Source organism: Sceloporus undulatus, chromosome 6 (assembly GCF_019175285.1).
Source record: "Sceloporus undulatus isolate JIND9_A2432 ecotype Alabama chromosome 6, SceUnd_v1.1, whole genome shotgun sequence".
Taxonomy (NCBI): Eukaryota; Metazoa; Chordata; class Lepidosauria; order Squamata; family Phrynosomatidae; genus Sceloporus; species Sceloporus undulatus.
Window position 1 is genome coordinate 167,737,815 of NC_056527.1, and position 23,196 is coordinate 167,761,010.

Below are 23,196 nucleotides of genomic sequence, written 5' to 3' on the forward strand. Positions count from 1 at the left end.
CACTTGCTTCCTGGGATGTTTTTAAAGGACTGGATCACCTGCATGCAGATTTCGCTCAGTCGGTCAACCCCAGGCACAGTATTGTTTTGGGAAAAGTACAGAGTCCTATTCAAAATGCAACTTTCTTTCAACCGCCAAGGCTGGCATAGTGTTCAGCAGTTATTTGTTGCTGTTGTTATGTGCTTTTAAATCATTACTGACTTATGGAGACCCTAAGGTGAACCTATCATGGGGTTTTCTTGGCAAGATTTGTTCAGAGAAGGTTTGCCATTGCCTTCCCTGAGGCTGAGAGAGTGTGACTTGCTGAAGATCACTCAATGGGTTTCCATGGCTGAGCAGGGAATCGAACTGCCACGGCAGCGCAGCTACACGGCGCTTCTTTGGCGCTGCGTTGTATGGATGCAGTGCAGGTGGAGCGCCGTGATGTCACATGCCATGTGGAGCGGCGCATGGGGTTGTGGCACCCTGGAGGCGGAGCTGGGACGTGCGTCGGTCTTTACAGGGCCATAGTTAGCCTTATTTGGTGCCACCACAAATTATAAACCCCAGAGTTTCAAAGTAAGGAGCCATGACAGTGAAGGCAGTGCCACACAGCATTAATTTGGCAGCATGGCAGCAGCCTTACACATTGCAGCCTTACCATGCTGCGGATCCGCTTTTCTGCTGTTGGTGTTTGCCGCTGCAATGAACTAGTTTATATAATTAAGCGAGGGACTAATTGCACTGTAATTTGGTATTGGCCCGGATCCCAAAGTTTTCCACGACTCCATATTTGCTTTGGAAATGGATGGGAGGGAGGAAATGGGAAAGCTTAACGAGAGTATTGTTGTTTGGGTAGCAAGTTAATTTTGCATGTTGGGGTAGTAGAAAAAGACTATTTTGGGTTCTGGAATGGAATTGCATCTTGTGGATGAAAAACAAAACAAAACAAAAAATGAAATCACATTTCCATGTAAGAACTGTTGGATCAGATTGCATTGGATCCTGCATCTACACTGCAGAATTAATGAAGTTTGGTACCACTTTAACAGCCATGTCTCAATGCTATGCAATTCTGGAGTTTATGGTTTAGTGAGATATTTAGCCTTCTCTGTCAGAGAGCTCTGGTGCCACAACAAAACTACCAACCCCTGGCTTCCATAGAATGGAGGCATAGCAGTTAAAGTGGTGTCAAACTGCATTAATTCTGAAGTGTAGATGCAGCCCTAGCCATTTGCTTCTTTCAGGGGGCAGTGAAATGCCTCTGGGAAACTTCAAGCAAGGTGTAGTTGCCATCCTTATTGTTTCAGCTGTAGCTTCAGGTTTGTTGTTGTTGTTGTTGTTGTTGTTGTTGTTGTTGTTGTGTGCCTTCAAGTTGTTTCCAACTTACGGTGACCCTATGGGGTTTTCTTGGCAAGATTTGCTCAGAGAAGGTTTGCTATTGCCTTCCTCTGAAGCTGAGAGAGTGTGACTTGGCCAAGGACACCCAATGGGCTTTATGGCTGAGTTGGAATATGAACCCTGATCTCCAGACTCATAGTCCAGCACTCAAACCACTATGCCATGCTGTTTTTTCCATTAAAACCAAGATACATGTGGCCAAGCGGCATCAGTGTATGGTCAAACTGGCAAAACATATATTAATGAAGAAGTTCACATAAACTAGGAGAGGGTGCAGCGGTTTGCTTTTGCCTGAACCTCCAGGGAAGGGCAAGACTCCAGTCTTTCCACTCATTTCTCCATGTTGAGTTAATTGCATGCACACTTCTTTTGCACTTTGAACCCAGTTTGCAGCAACTGAAGGAAGCTGAGGGCAAAGGGGGAAGTGAGAGAAACCACGACATTTTAAAAGCAGTTGCAAAGTGGAACAGCAAAGGATTAATTGGGACTGTCCTTTCATGCACCTGTCCTCCTCTCTTCCAGATCCTGCTTTTTCAGCTCAGTGCAATGGCATGCTCAGCGCAAAGCATGAATACATGTTTCTCCTCCCTTGCCCTGGGGATGCTCGATCTTTTCGCTGATCTTTAAATAGTCAGTCAATAAATAATTAACTTAATTGGTGTGACCAAGAAGGCCATTAGCTGGCTGAGTGGATTGTTTGTTTTTATTTATATATTTCCCTCTGGACTTTGGAGAAATTTGCACTCGGTGTGTATTTGGGAAGGAAATGGAAGTGCTGTGTTCTTATGACATGTATTCTTTATCTTCCGATTCAACTTTCGATGGCTTGAAAATATTCAATACACACACACACACACACACACACACACACACCAAAAAGCAAACCTGCAGGCTTCAGGGGTTGCAGAAGTGAACAAGAAAATCAAAGTGCGCAAGTGTGACCCATCTTTGACTATAGATATGAGGACTGTGCAGGAGGAAATACAAGAAATAACATAGGAAAATACACATCCTCAGAGGCCCAAACCCTTTATGGTACACTGTAGCATAATAGTCCTGCAGGTGGAACTACATGTTGTTGTTGTTGTTGTTGTTGTTATTATTGTTATGCGCCTTCATGTCATTCCTGACTTATGGCGACAGTAAGGCCAACCTATCATGGGGTTTTCTTGGCAAGCTTTGTCCCAGATTTGTTCGGCTTCCTCTGAGGATGAGAGAGTGTGACTTGCCCAAGGAGACCCGATGGGTTTACAAGGATGCCAGCTGAAAGGTATCAAAGCATTGGAAAGACTAGATGTATGGCAGGTGAACTGGATCCAATATGGTGGCTCCGTTCTGCAGGCTCACCCTCGGCAGCAATAGGATTTTGGAGCGAGGCGAACAGAAGCATATTTGAAAAATGCAAAAGCGGTGCAGAAATAGGCCAGAAACTAATATCCCGTGGAACTGGCAGGTCTGGAAATTTCACAGTATGATTGTTTGTTAATGGCTTTGCCAAAGCCGAACTAATTGGATATTTGGGAGGGAGCAGGCGATTGGATGTGTTTTTTGCGTAAAGAATTTGCTAAAAGGGAGGGAAAAAAGAGAAAAATATGTGATTTGGATTATCCCAGCTATCTTCGGCAATAGTTGTACTTCTCAGATTTGGAAAATGGGAATGATTATAGGACAGTGGTTAAGAAATCAGCTTTAGACAGTAATACACTGTAAGCTCAATTAATAGAAATCCTTTCCCAGCGAGAGTGGAAGTCTGATGAATCCAATTGTGGACAAGTAACAAGTTTTCCTCCTATGCAGGGCTCCTAAAAACCTGAAAGAAAGAAGCTGTAGGCTAAGTGCATACCCTGCAACTCTCCCAGTTTGGCAAAGACAGTCCCAACTAACCCTCTTGTTATCCCACTTTTTCAACTGCTCTCCTCTTCCCACTTTCCCCTTTGGTCCTTGGCTTGCTTCAGTTGCTTCAAGCTGAATTCAAAGTGCAAAAGTAGTTGGTACTCAGTCAACTCAGAAAGAAGCAGTGGCATCACTAGGGTTGGCGTCACCCGGCATGGTAACGCATGGCGTCACCCCTTGCATTGCTCTCCTTCCATACCACACCATACAGAATCCTTAGTCATGTTTTTGGTACCACGTTACTTGTAAATCACCACTCCTATATATCGCTGAATGTCATGGCAATAGTTTTTCCATAAAGAACTAGCAAAATGAAAATTGTGCCTTTAAATTTCAATACTATATGTGCAGCCTGAATGTATTTACCTCCCATGGATATGAAAAATCCATGGATATTCAAGCTTGCGTTGCCCCCAATAGTGGCATGTGCATGTGGCCGGGCCGCCATTGGGGCAATGGAACGTAATGGTGGCATGGCATGCACCACCACTGGGTCAACATGGGCTTACCATCTTCAGAGAAATGCTCTCGATGCCAACCAACGCAAATCAATTTTCATTTTTTCCAGAAAGTCTGAGCTTTCATGTTGAGCATTGGGCAAGAATTACAGCTAATTAGTTTTATTTTTATAACAGCCGTAATGGGCAGAAAACGGGATTATAGTGTCCTGGCAACCATATTCCTTTTTCATAAATCATTAATGGAAAAAGCCATCAAAATTTAATGGTTTGAGGGCACTGGTGTGAGCCACATGGCTCTGTCTATCGTAAAGGACTGTGTGGGGCCATCTGTTGATTCAGATTCAAAACTCACTTGATGTGGCAAATGCGTTGGGAGAAAGACCGCATCTGCCCACCCATCACACATAGGCTGAGATCCTACAGTGAAGTTACACAGCATACATCTCTGCATGCGGAATTATACACCGATTGTGCTATGAAGTCTTTGTGTTGAATGGCAACGTTGCACAACTGAAAATGTACCTAAATGTGCAGCTAAATGTCCATGTGCATCACATGGACATCCAGAAGTTCATGTATGTGCATTACATTCATATGTGTATCTGTAAATACATCAGCATGGCATGTACAATACATGTTCTGCATTGGATAGCCTTTCTGGTGGCCTGATTTATGCTTGTGAAATTCATCTATGGCTAAAGTCCAACTGGAATTGATACATATGATCTCAAGGAAACTCAACATAACTTGTGGCTAGTGGCTTCCATACCCACAAATTTTGCATTTCTATGGCTATTCAAACAGTCTGATTATGGTCCTTTTTGGATGCCATTTCACTCTGTGCTTCTGAGGAAGGAGACCAAGTCATGAAAGGCTATGCTACTATTTCTTTCACACACTTAGTCGCAAAGGTGCTACAACATCCCTTTGCATACTGATGGCTTCCGTGTTAGTTTGGAAAGTGCATGCATGCACTCAGGTTTTAGCCACTATCCAGGCACTTTTCTTTACCTTTGCAACAGTAGGTGCAAGGTATAATCCGTCGAACAATTGTGTGAATTAAAATGCTGCATTAGCAAAAACTGGAACACCTTGGAAGCCAGACAGTGGGGCAGAATGTGACAGCCGCACATGCAAGAAGAGATGGTCAGTGGTTCTTCAGTGTGGCTGCGCATATATCATTGTGCAGAGGGTGAAGCCAGGCTAGATGACTTCCTGAGATACCATGAAGTTGTACAATGCCAGGAGAGTGCTAGCCATCAGTAGAAGCCATAAAATGCATTGGTAAATGGTGCTTCTAGAAATGAAGCCATGCTATCATGTGCCGACTCATTAACTTGATGGATCTTTGCTCTTTAAAGTCATTTACATAATTTGCATGCGCTTGAGGCTTGAGGTCCCTCGGATTATGGTAGCCCATCAGCATACATTAATATGCCAGCAATGGCTCTGTCATGGTATAATTGAAGGCCTCTGCCTCCGGTGATGCTCTCCATTTTGCTGTTTAGCAGTGTGCCTTGAATGCCTGGGACCCAGTCCTGGGCTCCTGTTGGCGTACCTTAAATGTGCATAGCTTGGTCTGATGGGTCTGCTCAGGCTTGCCAAGAAATGGCTTGTCTGAAGCTAAACCCAAACTAGACTTTTGTTGTTGTCATTATGAATCAAGGTCCTCGATCGCTATGGTTGTAATTGAAATTCTGGGATAGAGAAATGGAAATCTATTGAGTTTCTAAGGGGCTTTGACGTTTCTGATCTCTTCAAGTGAGAGCTGGGCAAGCAGAAATTGACTTTGAATGAGTCAGGCAGACTCGAATCAAAATGAGAATCATGATCAGATATATAACTGGCTGTTGTCGTTGTATGGCCTTAAAACAGTCTTTGTCCAGTGCTAAAACCACTGCGCCATGCTGTCTCTACCTTCCATTTTACCAAGTCTCGTTGTGTCGTCCAACAAGTCATGTTTTCTCATGATATGTCCAAAGTATGATAGTAGTTTGTTGTTTTACTCACCACTTTCTTCCTCCTTGGTAGAGTCTGTCTTTTCCTACTCACTTCCACCTCACCAAGCTTTATTGTGTTTCCGTGTTTTCTCACCATATGTCCAAAGTACAATAGCAATGTGTTGTCATAATCACTCATAATGCATTTTCTTCTTCCTTGATAGAATCTGTCCAGCTGTGATGTACTCTTCCTCTTGTCGTATTGCACTATTGTGTTTCCTAATGGTTCATGTTTTCTCATGATGTGTCCAAAGTAGGAGAGCAGATCATTATTTTATGCACCAATAATGCATTTTCTTCTGGCTTCCCTTTTGCTTCTTAACATCAGGCAGTTTCTCTATGTTAAGGCTGGACATGGTTGCTATTCATTGCATGCTCTGAAGCGTGTTGTCCCCTACTCCCATTCCTTCCTTTCACTCCCCATCCCCACAAAGCCAATGGATGGTTTAATAAGGTGCTTGAAATTGCTATAAAATTAATCTGCAATTGGCACTGGGCAAGGAGCCACTGGATTCATAGCCCCTGCTGATAAATGCGTTATGGGGCCAGGAGACATTTGCTGTTGGAACAGTGACAAAATCATTTGGAGCCCAGTTGTCAATAGTGCAGCCAGTGTGCGTTTGTGTGGGCTTGAGCACAAAGGAAATGGCAATGGTTATACATTGTCTGTTGACCCTTGAGGACAGTTGTAGGAAATGGCTTGGCAGTTAGCTCCCTTGTTACAACAGCTTCACTGCCGCCTGGTTTGCTAATGCGCCCAATTAACCAACAAAGTAACTGCTGGTTATGATCTATAAAATCCTATATGGCTTGGGTCCAAAAGGATCATCTCTTCCTATATGACTTTAAGTTTTGAGATCCTTGTGGAAGGGCTTTCCTTCCATCCACCATCCTTACAATCTTGTTTGGTGAGGACACAGGAGAAGGCCTTTTTGGTAGCTGCTCCCAGGATGTGGAACTGGCCTGGACCATTTCAAATGGCTTTTGGTGATTACTTGGTTGGAGCGTAAAGCTCCTTTAACCAGGCAGGCAGCTGTACTTTTCTGCGTCACATTTTTGGGTCTCTTCTGCACTGCAGAAACAATGCATAATGCGCCTGCATAATCCCAGGACCTCTGGTGTTTCTGGTTTAACGGGGGCCTGACAATGTTTTGCATGGATGAATAGGCTGCCCCCAGTATCTTATGTCTGAGGCTTTTGCCTCATTCTGGGGGGAGCAAACAGTCTTTCCACACACAAGTGCACAACTGATTCACATCATAGTTTGTTAAGCCATGAATCCTGGCTTAATGTGCTTTGGCTTGAATTTTATTGGTAATCCCAGGTAGAGTAGACTCATTGAACCCACAAAATTTACACAAGTGTTGGCTCTCTATGCAGCATTTGATTCAGTGGGTGTATTCTAATAGAATTTAGTTTGGAATAGATGTCAGAATTTCCTTGTTTGAAAAAATACCTGGTTTTTCTGACAGACTCGTATGTTTTTGCTGCAGGGGTACCATCTTGGGCACATTCTCTGGAGTTGAGCTGTGGTCTTGGCCCTGGCCAGGTGACGCTGGAGCCAAACCAGACACTGGAGCTGGGCTGCAGTTTGGCTCCCGTCGAGCAGTTCCTCAACGTTACCTGGAGGAAGAATGGACTTCCGCTAGTGGATGAGGACAACCTCCATATTTTCCCCAATGGCTCCTTGTTTGTCTCACCAATGGATGCTGCTTCAGAGGAGGACAGATCTCTAAGGACAACCAGTGTGGATGGCAATTACTCCTGTGTCTCCCATGGCCCTTTTGGTTCGGTCGCAGGACAAACTATTGTGCTTCGTGTGACAAGTGAGTATCGTCTTCCCCCTTGCATTGGAGGCAGAAGGATTACAATCCTAGTCCCTTTCTTCTTCACAAGGAAAGCAAAGAAATAAAGAAAGGGGGCTTATCCAGTTTCAAAGGTGTAGACTTGAACACGAGGGCTATCTCTAGTGTTGCCAGACCTTCTGGGAAGATGAAGGTCTTGACTTGAGGCTTGAAAGCAGAGACTTGAGATCTGACTTGAGACCTGGACTAAAAGACTTGACTATGTCACTGGGTATGGGTGGGACATTCATGATCATGGCAATCATTTGCGGAAAAAGACTAGTGTGCAACGCATCTTCTCTAAACTCCCTCCTGTTCCTCTCCCTTCCACTCTCTACCATAATCCTTTCCCTCCTTCCTCCAGGTTTGCCTCCGTTCTTTCAACATCCAGAGTCCCAAACTGTGGAAGAGAAAGGCATGGCTCGCTTTGAATGTCGGATTGAAGGACTGCCTCCACCAGTGATCTCCTGGGAGAAGGACAGTGTGGCTCTGCCTCCAGAAGACAGGTAAGATGCTCTAGGGATACCAACATAGCCTTCAAGGGTGTGTAATAGACACACTTTCAACCATGAGCTTATAGGTAGATTTATCAATTTATTTATCTATTTTTTTAAAAAACCTTTTATATGTTAATCTCTATTACACTTCTGTGAACATTCCTGATCTAAGAAGCTAAATTGGGCCAGCTCAATGCTGTGGAATTATGGGGACTTTAGTTTTGTGAGCTATTTATCTTTCTCTGTTAGAGAGCTCTGGTGGAACAACAAACTGCAGATCCCAAGATTCCATAGCATTCAGTCACAGCAAGTTAAAGTACTGTCAGACTGGATTATTTCTGTGATGCAGATGCAGCCCCAGATATCCAGCAAAGACCTGATTATGTGAACAGGCCACTTCATGTAGAACGATTTCATAAGACTTCAGACACAATATTATCATTATCTGTAGTATACATGCAGATCATTTTAAAAAGTGCAGAGAGGTCAAGGGACAGGTAATGGATTTGCCAACCTGAGAATGGGTCTGTCTGCTGACCATGCTACAGATGGAAGCTTTGGTTTGATTCCATGGTGGAAAGATGTTTCCTGACCCACGTGTTTTGTTTTCCTCAGATTTATTGTTCTCCCAAACGGTGTCCTTCAGATCATAGATGTCAGGGAGAGCGATGCTGGAGTGTACCGCTGTCTGGCGACCAACAAGGCTGGGAAGCGCTATAGCTCTGGAGGAGTCCTCAGCCTTTTGGAAGGTAAGATACCAACATTTGGTGTGGCCTCATCTCCTATTAATATCTGGATGTTACGGTAGATCTTTGATATCCGCTGAGACCTGGTTCCAGGGCCCTTTGGAGGTTTGTAAACAGAGGCTGGATGGCCATCTCTTGGGGGTGCTTTGATTCTGTGTTCCTGCATGGCAGAATGAGGTTGGACTGGATAGCCCTTATGGTCTCTTCCAACCCTTTATGCCCCCTCTATGGATACCAAAATCCATGGATGCTCATGTCCCATTATATACAATGACGTAGTTAAATGGTGTCCTGTAAGGGTTTTCTTAGGCAAGGAATACTAAGAAGTAGTTTTTCTTATCTTCTGCAGTGTAGCCTACAACATCTGGTATCCATTAGCAGTCTCCCATCCAAGGACTTATCAGGATTGACTCAATTTAGCTTCCACGATCAGACGGGATCTAGTGGTTTGCAGTATTTAGGTGCTGTGTTATATTGTTTGAGTTTGTGACCCCTGGGAATTTTGTGGCTTATGGTGACCCAATGAATTTTATAGGGTTTTCTTAGGCAAGGGAACCCTGGAAGTGGTTTTGCTGGTTCCTTCCTCTGATATACAGCCTACAGTTCCTGATATTCATTGGTGATCACCCACCAATGCTTAGCTTCCAAGATCAGACAGGATCTGGTGCCTTTAGGGTATTTAGGCCCTGTGTTCTATTGTGTGTGTTTGTGACTTCAAGTTGCTTGTTGACTTATGGTGGCCCCATGAATTGTATAGGATTTTCTTAGGCAAGGGATTTTGCCAGATCCTTCCTCTGCAGTGTAGCCTAGCATCTGGTATCCAGTGTAGGTACTTCTAAAGAGGAGGAAGATTCTAGTAACCCTGTTGTGTTGGGTCTGCAAGAACAGTAGGAAAGTCCCGGGTTCAGCTTCTTTCCTCCCACCTTACAAGCCCTTGGAAAACAGAAGCAGCAGTCTTCCACTAGTATACGCATAAATGTATTGGAGACCCTTGCAGCACCGGCTTTACTACTGGATCTTGGACGGAGTCTCCTTGGAAGGTCATGGAGCACCGTTGGCTTCTTTGTCAGTAGTAGTGAAGGGGGGTTTTGGGTCAGCAACTGGAACCGGGGCTATGGCTGGGCAGAGTGAGTGGCAGATGTTTCAGGCCAGGCAGACTTCATGGTATAAATTTCCAGACGCTCCGTGGGGAGCTGCATGCCAAGGATCAGGGGAAAGGGGGGTTGGGGTGGGCTTTACAAGCAGATCTTTTTCACAGCCCTGAAATGGAGAAGTTGTTGTCATGTGGAGGAAATATCTTGGTAGAGAGAGAGAGAAAGAGTGGGAAGGCGGGGTAGGGTTGGGGAGAGTAGTAGGTAAGTAACCATGGTCCCTTAAGTTTTCTTTCTGGACCTCAAACAGAGCGATCAAGACATTCCTGGCCACTCATTTTCCCTGTCTTTTGTCCTTGGCTGCAAAGCAAAACATAACCCAGCTAAGCCAGGCGCAGGCGCTTTCTTGCAAACAGATATTCTTTGCTGTGTGTGTGCATGTGTGTAAGTGTGTGACACAGAGGGAGAGAGATGTAGGGTGGCTTTACAGAATGGCAAAGTGGGTAAAGTTGGTAATGAAAAATATATATATCTGAAGAAGTAGGCTCAAGTCCACAAAAACCCATGCTACTATCTTTCAGTTAGTCTCAAAGGTGCTGCAAACTGACTTACCAGGCTAACATGGCTAGGTCTTTGAATTGTTAACATGTGCACATATTGTCAAATCAACTACAAAATATCCATCCATCCATCCATCCATCCATGTTGTCTATTATTAGTTGCACTATTCTTTGAATATTAATATGTGGTATGCCCAAAATCCAGTTCATTAGTTTTCCATCTTCAACACCCACTTCTTGAAAATATATTATAAATGGGCATGCAGTTGTCCTCCATTCTTTCTCCTCTCTTTTCCTCAAGATCGAAGAGGAGAAAAACACCCTCGGAGAAGGGATTGCCTTTTCCCTCACCATGAAAGATGTCAGATAGTGTGCACCAGATAGTGGCGTCATCCAGAAAAAAGGGCTTGGTTTCTCTCTGTATCCTGGCTGGGCATCTCTTGTCCAAATATTTGATGAAGCAAAACCGCACACTTGGCGGGGGCAGGATCCAGCCACAATGAGCGATTAGGGCTGTCACTTGAAATGAAGTTCTGCCAGGAGCAATCTCCCAGAATCATCTCCAATAACAGTTTATTAAATCCCAATTCTCCAGGAACATATTTTGCTGCCAGAGAAAATGCAAAACTGTGATAGCGTCCACACCTATTCCCTTGGTGTTTCTCAGACTCAGTTTGGACAGGATGAATGCAAGGGGTCAGCCTCTGGTCACATGTAGAGCTGTGTCTTTTCCACACAATCACAAAAGACAACCAGAAATGGATTGGCTGAGATCATACATGGGGGGTTTCATGCCAAGTTACAAATAAACAGTGTGTTGCATCACTTGTGGGGAGTAGTAGCAAGGTTGTGCAATTGAGCCAGGACACCAAATGTGTGGATGAATGCACAATCAAATGTGCTTGTGCATCCATGCACAATGTATATTGGCATGCACAATGGCACCATAGGCTTCTGTTACTGTGCACTGAACATGGATGTTATGCCTGGAGGGGGGGAGGTGCAACTGCTTTCTTCAGATGCCAGCCACAGATGCAGGTGAAACATCAGGAATAAACTCTTCTAGAACATGGCCATATAGCCTGAAAAACGCACCAAAAAACAAGTTGGAATATTCTTTTCACAATGAAAAGTGGCCCCATTCCAGTTGGTTTAATCACTACGCCATGCTGATGACCATTCATGGCTTCAGAATCCGTTCCCAGGAACGCTCCACCAATGTTCAAACGTTCAAATCCATGGAGTCTCAAGCTTTTGGGGGTTCTAGGCAGGGAGAGAGAAGTGGAGGAGCTGTTTCGATCCCAGCTGTCCGCAGCCTGAGAGGCAGCAGATATGAGACAACTGAGCTATAAGTGCTCAGGCTGTTTTGTTGTGAACTTTCTCACCCTTTTGCCAGAGGAGGAGCTTGAAATCTGATTGAGCCCCCAAAAAAATCTCCCCTGGGAATGGAGGGGATGGAGCCCGGAGCTTTCCCAGCAGCTGTTCAATGGAGGGAAAGGGAAAGAAGAGATCGCGCACTCTGATTTTTCGCCCATTCTTCTGCAGATAGCAAAAGAGGCCAGCTTGCCAGTCTTGTGGCCAGGAAGCTTTGGAATATATAGCCTCTTCTTCACTCACCCTTCTTCCTTCATTTGTAAAAAGCCTTACTCCCTCCAGAATCAGCAGAGATTTCATTTTAAAACTCTTTAGCTCAGTTTTTTGTGGCCATGTTCTCAAAGAGTTTATTCCTGACAATTTGCCAGCATCTGTGGCTGGCATCTTTAGAGAATGCTGGCATGGAAGTGAGTGGTGTGTGTGTGTGTGTGTGTGTGTGTGTGTGTGTTTGGGGGGTCGCGATACACACACACACACACACACACACACACACACTCCATTCATTCCCATGCCATCATTCTCTGAAGATACCAGCCACAGATGCAGGTGAACATGGCCTCATAGCCTGAAAAACCCACAAAAACCTATGGATGCCAGCCGTGAAAGCCTTCGACTTCACTCTTTGCTCAGGTTTGCAAGTTTTCATCTGTTTAATTCAAAGATTAAGCAATGCAAACCAGGTTAGGGAAGGAAGCAGAGATTTGACTCTCGGGGCAATCAAATAAAGATACTGGTTCCTCCATAAGAATTCTGCCTCCGCTCCCCATGAACTTTTCCTTGGGTCTCCCAGGTTTCTAGCATTGCAGTGAGGGAGCCTTTGAGAATCTTTCACGCCTAGACCTGTTTTAACGTTGTAAGCCATCTTGATTCAATTGGAGAGACAAGATATAAATAACTATTATTATTATTATTATTATTATTATTATTATTATTATTGTGGCCCCTTCCCTTACGCAGGGGATCCATTCCGGACCCCGTAGCATAAGGGAAATCAGCGTATGCTGGGGCCCCATTAGAAATAATGGGGCTTGTGCCTGCGGCGCGCACCCCCTTGCTTCTTTTGGGGTGTGCCAGGACTTTTTCCAGCACAGCTTTCAACGTATGCTGAAAGCCGTGTATGTCGCACCTGCAATGACATGGACACACTGTATTATTATATTATTATTATTATTATTATTAGTGTCTGAGTGGAGGAAACCCAAATATGTGGAGAAGGGGAATGATTATATTCAAATTGGAGGGCTTCAAAAACAGCCAAAGAGGGCTGCAATGTGGGGAGCCCACCCTTGTGTTAGTTGAACCTTCTGAATCACTCTCTCTTTTTGGGACAGAAAAAGAGGAAACCTGACATGTCTTTTCTGTAGGTCACCTGCCGCTGTCGATTGGGGATGTCATCATTGTTGCCGCCCCAGAAAACGCCACAGTGGTGGTGGGAGAAAGCGCCGTGATGGAGTGCATGGCATCTGCCAATCCCACCCCATTTGTCTCTTGGATACGGGAAGGTAAATGGCCATAATCATTCTTCTGATGCTGCAAGGCAATGCAACTGGACCTTTCAGGGTTATTTTTTAAGTCCATTAAAAGAGATTTTGGGAAGCTTTGGAAAGTGCAGGTGAATACGCCAGAGCTGGGCTTTCCGCCGGCAGGAGGCAGCCTCTGAGCACCATTTGAAAGCGAAGGCGCGGTTCGGTTATGTCGTTTGATCTGTAAAAGATACGAAATTCTAGTTACTGGATGCCTTTTGATCTAAATTAGTCATGGGTGGGATTGAATGATGCTCCCCCCGCATCCAGGCTTGGAAGGTCAGGGCATGTGTGTCGGGGTCTTTTTGATGGTTCTTTCGGAGGGGCATTGCTGGGTGGTTGGAAATTCTGGCACATCTGTTCTCTTGGAGCTTTGTGAAAATAACTCCTGGGTTATCTTTAGGATTATAAAATTGCGATAAAGATCAATGAAGTGCCGAGGTGGAGGATTGGGAACCGGAGGTGTGTGTATATGTGTGTGGGGAGTGTCTGGAAGAAAGGTTGCATTTCTCCAGTTGGTGTGATGGTGGCATGGGAAGCAAGCCAGATCTGACACAGAGCAAATGGTTACCCAAGCAGGGGTCAATGGCAGGGCTTGAAAGTGCTACTTTTCCTGCACTACAACTGGGAGATCAGTCAGCATTTGAAGACAACAGGGATGTAGCTACAGGGCAAAATGAGGGCATTACCTTCCAAATTAAAAATGCTGACATTTCCTCACCTCTTCATGAAATTTTCTTTAAGGCTGCAAATTTCTAGCATTGCAGCGAGTGAGACGTTGAAAACTGTTCATATCAGAACTCTTATATTTGCTTTATTCATATTCTCTTGGTAATTTTAGCTACCTATTTTTTTGTTTTGTTTTGTCTTTTGGGGTGCCTAAATTCTGTTTTTCCAAATGCTCATGGGTTAGGCGTATACATTGATATTGTATAAAATCAAGTAACTAAAATAATAAGGTTGTGTTTCAGCTAGATAGGGCACTGGCTGAGAGATTCTGGGAGTTACAGTCTGGAAAAAATAACTTTTCCACACTCTGTTTTTAAGATTATAGTATGCAGTTTTTCACTGTCAGTATCCCTGCGTGTGGATTTGATGTTTATTCCCTTTGCAGACGGGAACCCTGTGGCCACGGATGTGCTTGTGGTGGGACGGACCAACCTCTTGATTCCTCATGCCCAGCTTCACCACGCAGGAGTTTACGTCTGCCGCGCCAATAAACCCCAAACCAGGCAGTTTGTGATGGCTGCGGCTGAGCTCCGGGTTCTTGGTGAGCAGATAGAACAAACCGTTTCCGTTTCTGTGCTGTTCAGGTTCAGTCTCCCTTTCCAAAATGCTTGAGACCAGAAGTATTTTGAATTTTGCATTTTTGAAATTCTGACAAAAGCCTGGAATGGATTGACCACTTCCATTGCCACGGAAGCCACCATCCATCGCTGCATCAAAGTGCTAAATCTAGTTTTTCTCCCTCCTAGCTCCTCCTACCATCTCCCAGGCTCCTGAAACCATTTCTCGAACCCGTGCCAGCACAGCCAGGTTTGTCTGCAAAGCGGAAGGCGAGCCTCCTCCCAGCATCTCCTGGATGAAGAACGGGGAGCCCCTTCTGCCCAAAGGGCGTGTGAAGACGCAAACCAGTGGCACCCTGGTCATCAACCAGATTGGGCTGGATGACGCTGGTTATTATCAGTGTGTGGCGGAAAACCACCTGGGCATGGCATGCGCTACTGCCCGGCTGGAGGTGATTGTGCGGGAAGGTCTGCCCAGTGCTCCAAAGCGGGTCTCTGCCAGTTCCCTCTCCAGCACAAGTGTCTTGGTATCCTGGGAACGTCCAGAGTTCAACAGCGAGCAGATCATTGGGTTCTCCCTTCATTACCAGAAAGCTTTAGGTGCGTACTCTACATTTTCCAAATACACCATGCATGCTGATTGTAACTCTGAACCTTTGTGCTTTTGTTATTGTTTCCATTTCCAACCTTAATGTGTTTTCTTGGCAAGATTTGTTTGGAAGAGGTTTGCCACCATTGCCTTCTGCTGAGGTTGGGAGAGTGTGACTTGACCAAGGTTACCCTTTGGGATTCAAACCCTGTTCTTAGCCCTAGTCCAGGACAAACCATTGCACCACCCTGGCTCATTACTAGATTATTACCTTATTACCTATACTATGTTGCTGTGTGCCTTCACGTTGTTTCCAACTTGTGCTGGACCTCTGTTACTCCTTTCCACCCAATTCTAAGGAAGCTGTTCCTGGGCTAAATTAGATATTACTAATACTATATTGCTGTGCCTTCAGTTGTTTCCAACTTGTGCTGGAACTCTGTTCCAAGGAGACTGCTCTCCTGCTAAACCAGTGCCTTGCAGCAATAATGGACTGGATGATTGCAAACAAATTGAAGCTTAAACCAGGCAAGACAGAGGTGCTCCTGGACAGTCGAAAGGCAGACCTGGAAATAGGGATTCAGCTTGTGTTAGATGGGTTACACTTCCCTTGAAAATGCAAATATTCGTAGTTTGAGGGTACTCTTTGATTGAGCTCTGAGCCCGAAGACTCAGGTTTCAGCAGTAGCAAGGAGTGCATTTGCACAGTTAAGACTAATGCACCAACTGTCTCCATTCCTGTAGAAGTTGGATTTGGCTATGGTAACGCATGCCTTGGTTACATCCCATTTGGGTTACTGTAATGCGCTGTATTGGGGCTGCTTTTGAAAAGTGGTCAGAAACTTTAGTTTGCCCAAAGAGCTGGAGTCAGGTTGTTAACCAAGGTTGTGTACAGGGCGCACACAGCTCCATTATTAGGGGGAAAGATGCATCGAGAACTTTTTGTGCACTTCTCGCCAAGGAAACTAGTTTGAAGAAAGGACAAAACTTTCTCCTTTTTTTTGTCTGACAGCGTTGTGTACCCTCTCTAGGCACTGACAACGTGGAGTACCAGTTTGCGGTGAATAACGACACGACCGAGTTTCAGGTCCGAGACCTGGATCCCAACAGCAACTACGTTTTCTACATTGTGGCCTACTCTCAGCTCGGAGCCAGCCGGACCTCCTCTCCCATAAACGTCCAGACTCTGGAGGACGGTTCGTAGAATAGGGACGGAAGGGGCATTCTCCAAATGCTTCCTGGAAAAGGAGGAGGTGGCAGACCATGTGTTGGCTCAACTCTAAGTGCATGATAAAAGAAATGCCATGTGAGAGAGAAGTGACTTTCTCCTTGTCTTTCCACATGCCTTGCCACTTCCATTCTCTTCCTGAGGCAGATGGTCATAAAAGTGTCTCTTTTCTCATGCTGGAAAAAAACGTTTGGCAAATGGCATGCTTTTGCAACCATCTGCCTCTGGAAGGAGAACAAAAGTGCGACAACAGCATTCAGAGAGGCAAGGAGAAAGCCGCTTCTCTCTTGCTATATCTCGGCTTTCTTTTGTAATGCAATAAGGCTCATAGTATGTGGATGGAGTTGGGTTGCTTCAGAAGTGTGTCATATGGAAGGTGTTTCAATTAACCACAGGCCTTTTTGTCCAGGAGACATGGCCCTTTGTTGGTAGAACCCTCTTCTGCTGGGTCATCTTCCAGAACTGCTGCAAATCGCTCTATAATTCAATTGCACAATGGCTCACACCCATCACAGGCCACACTTCCCACAGCAAGCCCCAACACTTCTGTTTTCCCATACTGTCTCTCAAAGTTGTTGCTAGTTTGAGAGGGCTTGCAGAGGAAAGTTATGGGGAGGGTGTCTCATGGTGTTATGGGGTTCCTGTGGGGTTGAGGTGAGAGTATTTTTCAGTGATGTAGTCAAGTCTTTTACTCCAGGTCTCAATCTTCAAGACTCAAGTGGACTCTCAAGTCCTTGCAAGATACTTCCAAGTCAAGTCTCAAGTTGAATCTCAAGGAAAAAAACAAAGCAGCGAGGGGTACAGCAAACATGTTAGGCAATGGGCTTGATGTCCTTGCCGCACATCAGAGGAGCAAAACCTTTAGTAGGATCCTTCTATCTCAGTCCCATTGCCTAAAGCATTTGCAGTTCCCCTCCGAGAAATGTGCCTCATGCCCTTTGGGTGAGTCTTGCCTGCTCCTCCAAGTGAATGTCACCAACATGCCAATTGTGAGTTGAGTCAAGCCAGTTCATCATTTATTGCCAAGTCACGTCTGAGTTGAGTCATTGAAGCTACAAATCCCAGGATTCCATAGGACCCGCTTAAAGTGGTGTCAAATGGCACTATTTCTACTGTGCAAATGCACTCTGGGGGAAATGCAAAGCTTGCCTGTGACCCCTTCCAAAGATCAAATGCAGTTTTAAACTTGGGCTGAATTAGTGGTGTCTTGTGCATTTCTTTTGTGATAATGTAGAGTCATTGGGTTTTGTTCCTTGCCTCCTAGTTCCCAGCGCAGCCCCGCAGCTTACGCTTTCGAGTGTGACACCAACCGACATCAAAGTGATGTGGCTGCCTCTTCCTCCAGAGCTCAGCAATGGGAGGATCACCAAATACAAAATAGACTATGCCCCGCTCAGGGAAGGTGAGGGAGAGACTAGTCTGGGAACAAAAACGTTGGCTGGGTAGAGTATCTTACGGCTGCCAGATCTTGGAGCCTGACCCATCTTCTTAGGGTTGCCAGTTTTGGATTGTCCCCAAAACCTGAGACCTAGAGATGGATTCTGCTGATGCCAATGAGTGTTACATGTTAAGTACCAACCCCAGTTGTGCATTTCCATCTGTAGAGGTATAGTTTCAAATTCCCCAATATGTCAAAGATGAAAACTGGGACACATGTGGCCAAGCAATACCAGAGTGTGGTCAAGATGGCAAAAGTTTTTAATGAGGATGAAAACACAAGGTTGCAGCAGTTTGCTTTTGCCTGAGTCTACAGGAAAGGGCAATAATCACTGTGAAATTAATAGGATGCGAATCACTTTTGTCCTTTGAATTAAGTTTGTAGCAACTGAAGTAAGTTGAGGACAAAGGGGGAAAGTGGGAGGAGGAGAAAGAGTTGTTGCTTTTGTTGTTGTGTGCCTCAAATGGTTTCAGACTTATGGCGACCCTATGATAGGGTTTTCTTGGCAAGTTTTCTTCAGAGGGGGTTTGCCATTGCCATCCTCTGAGGCTGAGAGTGTGTGACTTGCTCAAGGAGGGTATGCAATGTGCATTGCAGTTTTAAATGCACATTCACATTTGGCTGCACATTCACTAACAGTCTTGCATATGGCCATTGTGTAACTTTCTGGGTGTAGCATTACCTTCCCTCTTGATCTATGTTCTTGGCCTAAATATTTGTAAAAGGTGTTGGGCTCTGTTTTTCTAACAGATCTGATTTCCTCCACTGAAGTTGGTGCCAATGAGACCCAACTCACTCTTTATGCCCTGCAACCCAATAAGGTCTACAAAGTACGGATTGCGGCAAGCACCAGCGTCGGTTATGGAGCGCCTTCGGAATGGACGCAGCATCGAACCCCAGACAGAGACAACCATACCCACGGTAGGGCTGCTTCTTGTTTGGCCCCAGCCTGCCTTTTCTGAGCTTAATCTCAGCTTTACTGTCTGGATTTTAGAGATGCAACCAGGAATGATCAGTGATGAAGACAGAAAGCTTTATAGCAGACAAGACTAAAGATCTTGTAAAACTACAAATTCCAGGATTCCATATAGCACTTAAAATGGTGTCAAACTGCATTACTCCTACTGTGTAGATGCACCTCAAGTCATGGTGGGATGCATAGCTGAAGTCTTCATTTTATTTCAAGTGTTTATATTCTGCCTTACCTCAAAGTGGTTTGTAGGGGAATTTGCAATAATACCAAAGGGCCAAAGGACAAGGTTAACATGCAGCAGCGGAAACAAACATCAGATAAAAGATTTGGGTAAATAAAAAAGGTTTTTGCCTACAGCAGAGAAGGGGAAGGGGAAGGCCTTGTGTGACCCTCAAGGCTGTTTATGGTGCTTCCAAGGCCTCCAGTGTTTTCTTTTTTTAAAATGTGGAGGAACTTTTTAAAATGCAAAATGTACCCCATGCCTTTTAGGTTTAGGTCCAGAGGAAGCCTTGCTTAAAACACAAAGTACAGAAGGACGGGTTTACTTCTGGCTTTGAAAAGGGTCTCCCCATATCCCAAAATAGCTAGGAGGTAGGAAGTAAAAGCATGGCAAAATTTAACCGATATTGGGTTTTGCAGAAGGACAGATCTGTGACACTCCACAAAGGGCAACTTTGAATCGAATTGTAGGCAATGATGAACAAAGCTAAAAATGGTAAGGAGAGTCACAGCTTGGAAATGATTTGTTAGAATTAATATGTTGCCTTCATTTATTAAAATGCCCAGCAATAAATTTGATGCAGTGGGCCTTTGGTATCTGCTGGGGTTTGGTTCCCGGACCGTCCAAAATCCATGGATGCTCAAGTCACATTAAATACAATGGTATAATGGAATGGTGTCCCTTATGTAAAATTGCAAATTCAATTTTTGCTTTCTGGAATTAATATCTTTTGGTTGATTCCATGGGTAAAAACCCATGGATATGGAGGGCTGACTGTACTTGCTTTGACAGAAAACCAACACCACTAACTTTGCATTCAGTGGGTTAGTTAACAGACTAAGCAATGAAGTAATTTTCATTGAACTTTTTAAATGCTGCAATTTTGGCAACTTAATTTTCTTTGTCAGTTTAATGCCACCCAATTTCTTCTCCATTTCTCTAGTTCTGTTTGCCCCGACCGAGTTAAAAGTCAGAGCCAAAATGGAATCTCTCTTGGTCAGTTGGCAACCTCCAGCCAACCATGCCCAGATTTCAGGCTATAAGCTTTACTACCGAGAAGTGGCTATGGATGAGACGAGCGAGGAGAGCCCCTCCGAAGGCACAGGGGACAGCCTTTGGGACGTGGGGCCCATTAAACTGAAGAAGAAGATCAAGCAATATGAACTGACCAACTTAGGTAAGTTTCCTGGGTCTTGTTCTTCTTACAAATTAGTTTGGGGTCCTTAAGCTATTAAACATGGTGCAACAGTTGACCATGTATGCATCATCTCTTTCATGCTCCACAAAGAATGGGTAACTTGTGGTCGGCAGGGGTTTTGTTGGACTAACCTCCTTATGTTTCATTGTGCATGCAAATACAGGTATTCCAAAACAGGAATTAAAATACCCAAAATACAGAACACTTCTAGTCCCAAGTATTTTGGAGAACTTGTATAAAACATTCTGGGTCAGACAGCCCTATGCCTCTTCAAACTACAAACTGCAGCATTTCTTAGGATGCAGCCATGGAAGTTAAAGTGGAATCATATTGCATGCCTTCCAGCTATCCTGATTTGGCAAGGATAGTCCCTATAAAGCCTCTGTCCCTTTAAAATGCCCCGGCTTCTCTCTCCTTCACTTACTTTCCCCCCAAGGAATATACTTGCTATTGCTTTGTCCTCAGCTTCTATCAATGGCTGCACATCGAGTTCAAACAGCAATAGCAATTTGCACTCCTTGCAGATCCTCCCACATTGAGGCCTTACCATTCAGCAACAGAACAATACACAGATTAACATGGAAATCACTCCTACCAACCTAGAGTAACACAGTGTGTGTGCGCGCGCACACACACACACCACACACTTCCATGCCAGCATTCTCTGAAAACACCAGCTACAGATGCTGAGGAAACGTCAGGAATAAACTCTTCTAGAACATGGTCACATAGCCCAAAAAACCACAAAAAAACTACTGATCCCCATAGTTTGCTTGTCCTTGAAATGTTGGAAGGAGGAAATGGAACTGCAAGCACCCTTACCCACATCTTACAGCCCAATCCAAGCAAGAGAGGTAATGTTGGCCTAGCTAAAAGGGGTTTTGTGTGGGCTGCAAATGGAGCTGGCGATCCTTAGCGGCGGGCCCTGAATAGACCCATCATTAATTAGTGGAGCTTCATCAGTAAACGAGAAAAGAGGCCATGTGGGCCCAAGGAACCGGGTGCCCAAAGAGAGAATTGTCCTCATTCTCCTCTCTATTTGTAAACATGGAGTCGCTCAAGCAGTTCCCCTTGAATAAGCGGATCTCGAAAAGAAGACATGGAGAATGGCTCCCAATAAGACCGAGAAAAGGAAAGACAAAGGGGGCAGGCAAGCTTTGAAAGGGCCTTTTAGGGCTGTCCGCACAGGGCTTGGCTTCTGGTGCAAAGCCACCATCAGTCCAGCTGACCATGACCAAAGTGCAACATCCTTCCAAGGCTCCTTTTTGTGGGGAGAGTGTAATGATGGGGTGACACTGCAAATGGAGACAAAGAGCCCCATGCAATTATTTAATGGGTTTCTTTGTCACCCATTAGCTTGCCCTATTTATATACTGGCAACAGGGAATGTCTAAAAGCCCTGCCCCAGTTTCCTTCCATTCAGGAGGTCAATGGGAGCGTGGAATAGAGTCCCTTTTGTACCGTTGTTGCAAAAAGCAGCGAACGGCCAAACCTCCACTGCCCGGCACTTGGTTTTAGTTGCCTTGATGGGTAGAGTTGAGGTCCCTGCTTTTTCATAGCAATTGTTCATCTTTCTCACTTTAAACTACCCAGTGATGGTTCTCCAAACAACAAATCTCAAGATTCTGTAGGATGGAGCCATAGCAATTTTAAAGTGGTTCCAAACTGCATTATTTCTGCAATGGAGATGCACCCCTGGTCTTGTTGGCCTTGCTGGTTCACTTCTCTGTTTCTTTTCCCTAGTTCCTGGGAGGCTCTATGAGGTGAAGGTTGTGGCCTTCAATAAGCATGAAGACGGCTATGCCGCCATTTGGAAAGGCAAAACCGAGAGAGCCCTGGTCACAGCGGCAGGTGGGTTAGTTATCCCCCTGGTCATTTCGGGGTTGGTTAGGGATTTTCTCCCCTTTCCATGGGTTTTATTGTTTACTCTACACTGTGCTTTGGGGATTTGGAAACTGGCATGGAGTGGTGTCTTAAATAGGCAGTCATTTGGTTTTGGAGTAAAAATTGTCCAAAAAATGCCATTTTTTAACAAAATGTGAGTAGGGGGCTTCGGGGGACTTAACCCAAAAGTGGGGTCTAGGATCCCTTGTGAAGGGATTGCATTTTGCCCATTCCTATGATGCGGTTCCTTCAGTGTTTAATCGGATATTAACGCTTTCATGCTTTTGGATCTGTCATCCCATCCCTGCTGTTTCCTTGACTGTCTTCTCAGATCCCCCGGTTCAGAAAGGACCACCGCTGCCTCCGGCTCACGTCTTTGTGGAATCCAATAGTTCCACGTCAATTTGGCTGAGATGGAAGAAACCCGATTTCACCACGGTGGAGATTGTCAACTACACCGTGCGATTCAGCCCCTGGGGGCTGAAGAACGCCTCGCTTGTGACTTACTACACAAGGTAAGAGCTCAGTGGAAGAAGGTGGCAGCTAGATCAAGAGCAGAATGACATACCCCTCCAACTTTGCTCAATGAAAACCAGGACACATGTGGCTGAGCAATGTCAGAGCATTGCCAAAATGGCAAAGGTTATTACTGAGGTTGAGAACACAAGCTAGGAAAGGCTACAGGAGTTTGCTTTTGCCTCAGACTCCTGGGAAGGGCAAGATTCCCTCCATTCTGAGTAATTCGAAGGTACATCTACCCTGTAGAAATAATGTAGGTGGAAACCACTTTAACTGCTGTGGCTCCATCCTACAGAATCCTGGGATTTGCAGTTTTTGGCAGAGAAGGCTCGAAGGTATGTAAAACTTAAATCCCATGATTCCATAGGATGGAGCTACAGCACTTTGAGTGGCGTCAAACTGTGTGACTTGTACAATGTAGATACACCCTGAGTTTGTAATAATTGAAGTAAGATGAAGGTGGAAAGTGGGAAAGGAGAGAGAAACTGGGCC

At 44.9% G+C, this 23,196-nt stretch overlaps 1 protein-coding gene across 3 annotated transcripts in view; it reads left to right on the plus strand.

Annotated features, from left to right (window-relative positions):
* IGDCC4 (immunoglobulin superfamily DCC subclass member 4) overlaps window positions 1–23,196 on the plus strand; it is a 55,002-nt gene that overhangs the window by 21,658 nt on the left and 10,148 nt on the right. For all 3 annotated transcript variants that reach the window (XM_042474492.1, XM_042474491.1, XM_042474493.1), the window contains exons 2-13: window positions 7,228–7,560; window positions 7,943–8,084; window positions 8,691–8,824; window positions 13,211–13,348; window positions 14,484–14,639; window positions 14,845–15,255; window positions 16,276–16,440; window positions 17,737–17,874; window positions 18,661–18,831; window positions 20,047–20,280; window positions 22,045–22,152; window positions 22,517–22,700. In XM_042474492.1, the coding sequence (XP_042330426.1) occupies window positions 7,228–7,560; window positions 7,943–8,084; window positions 8,691–8,824; window positions 13,211–13,348; window positions 14,484–14,639; window positions 14,845–15,255; window positions 16,276–16,440; window positions 17,737–17,874; window positions 18,661–18,831; window positions 20,047–20,280; window positions 22,045–22,152; window positions 22,517–22,700 (2,314 nt within the window). The remainder of the gene's footprint in view (window positions 1–7,227; window positions 7,561–7,942; window positions 8,085–8,690; window positions 8,825–13,210; window positions 13,349–14,483; window positions 14,640–14,844; window positions 15,256–16,275; window positions 16,441–17,736; window positions 17,875–18,660; window positions 18,832–20,046; window positions 20,281–22,044; window positions 22,153–22,516; window positions 22,701–23,196) is intronic.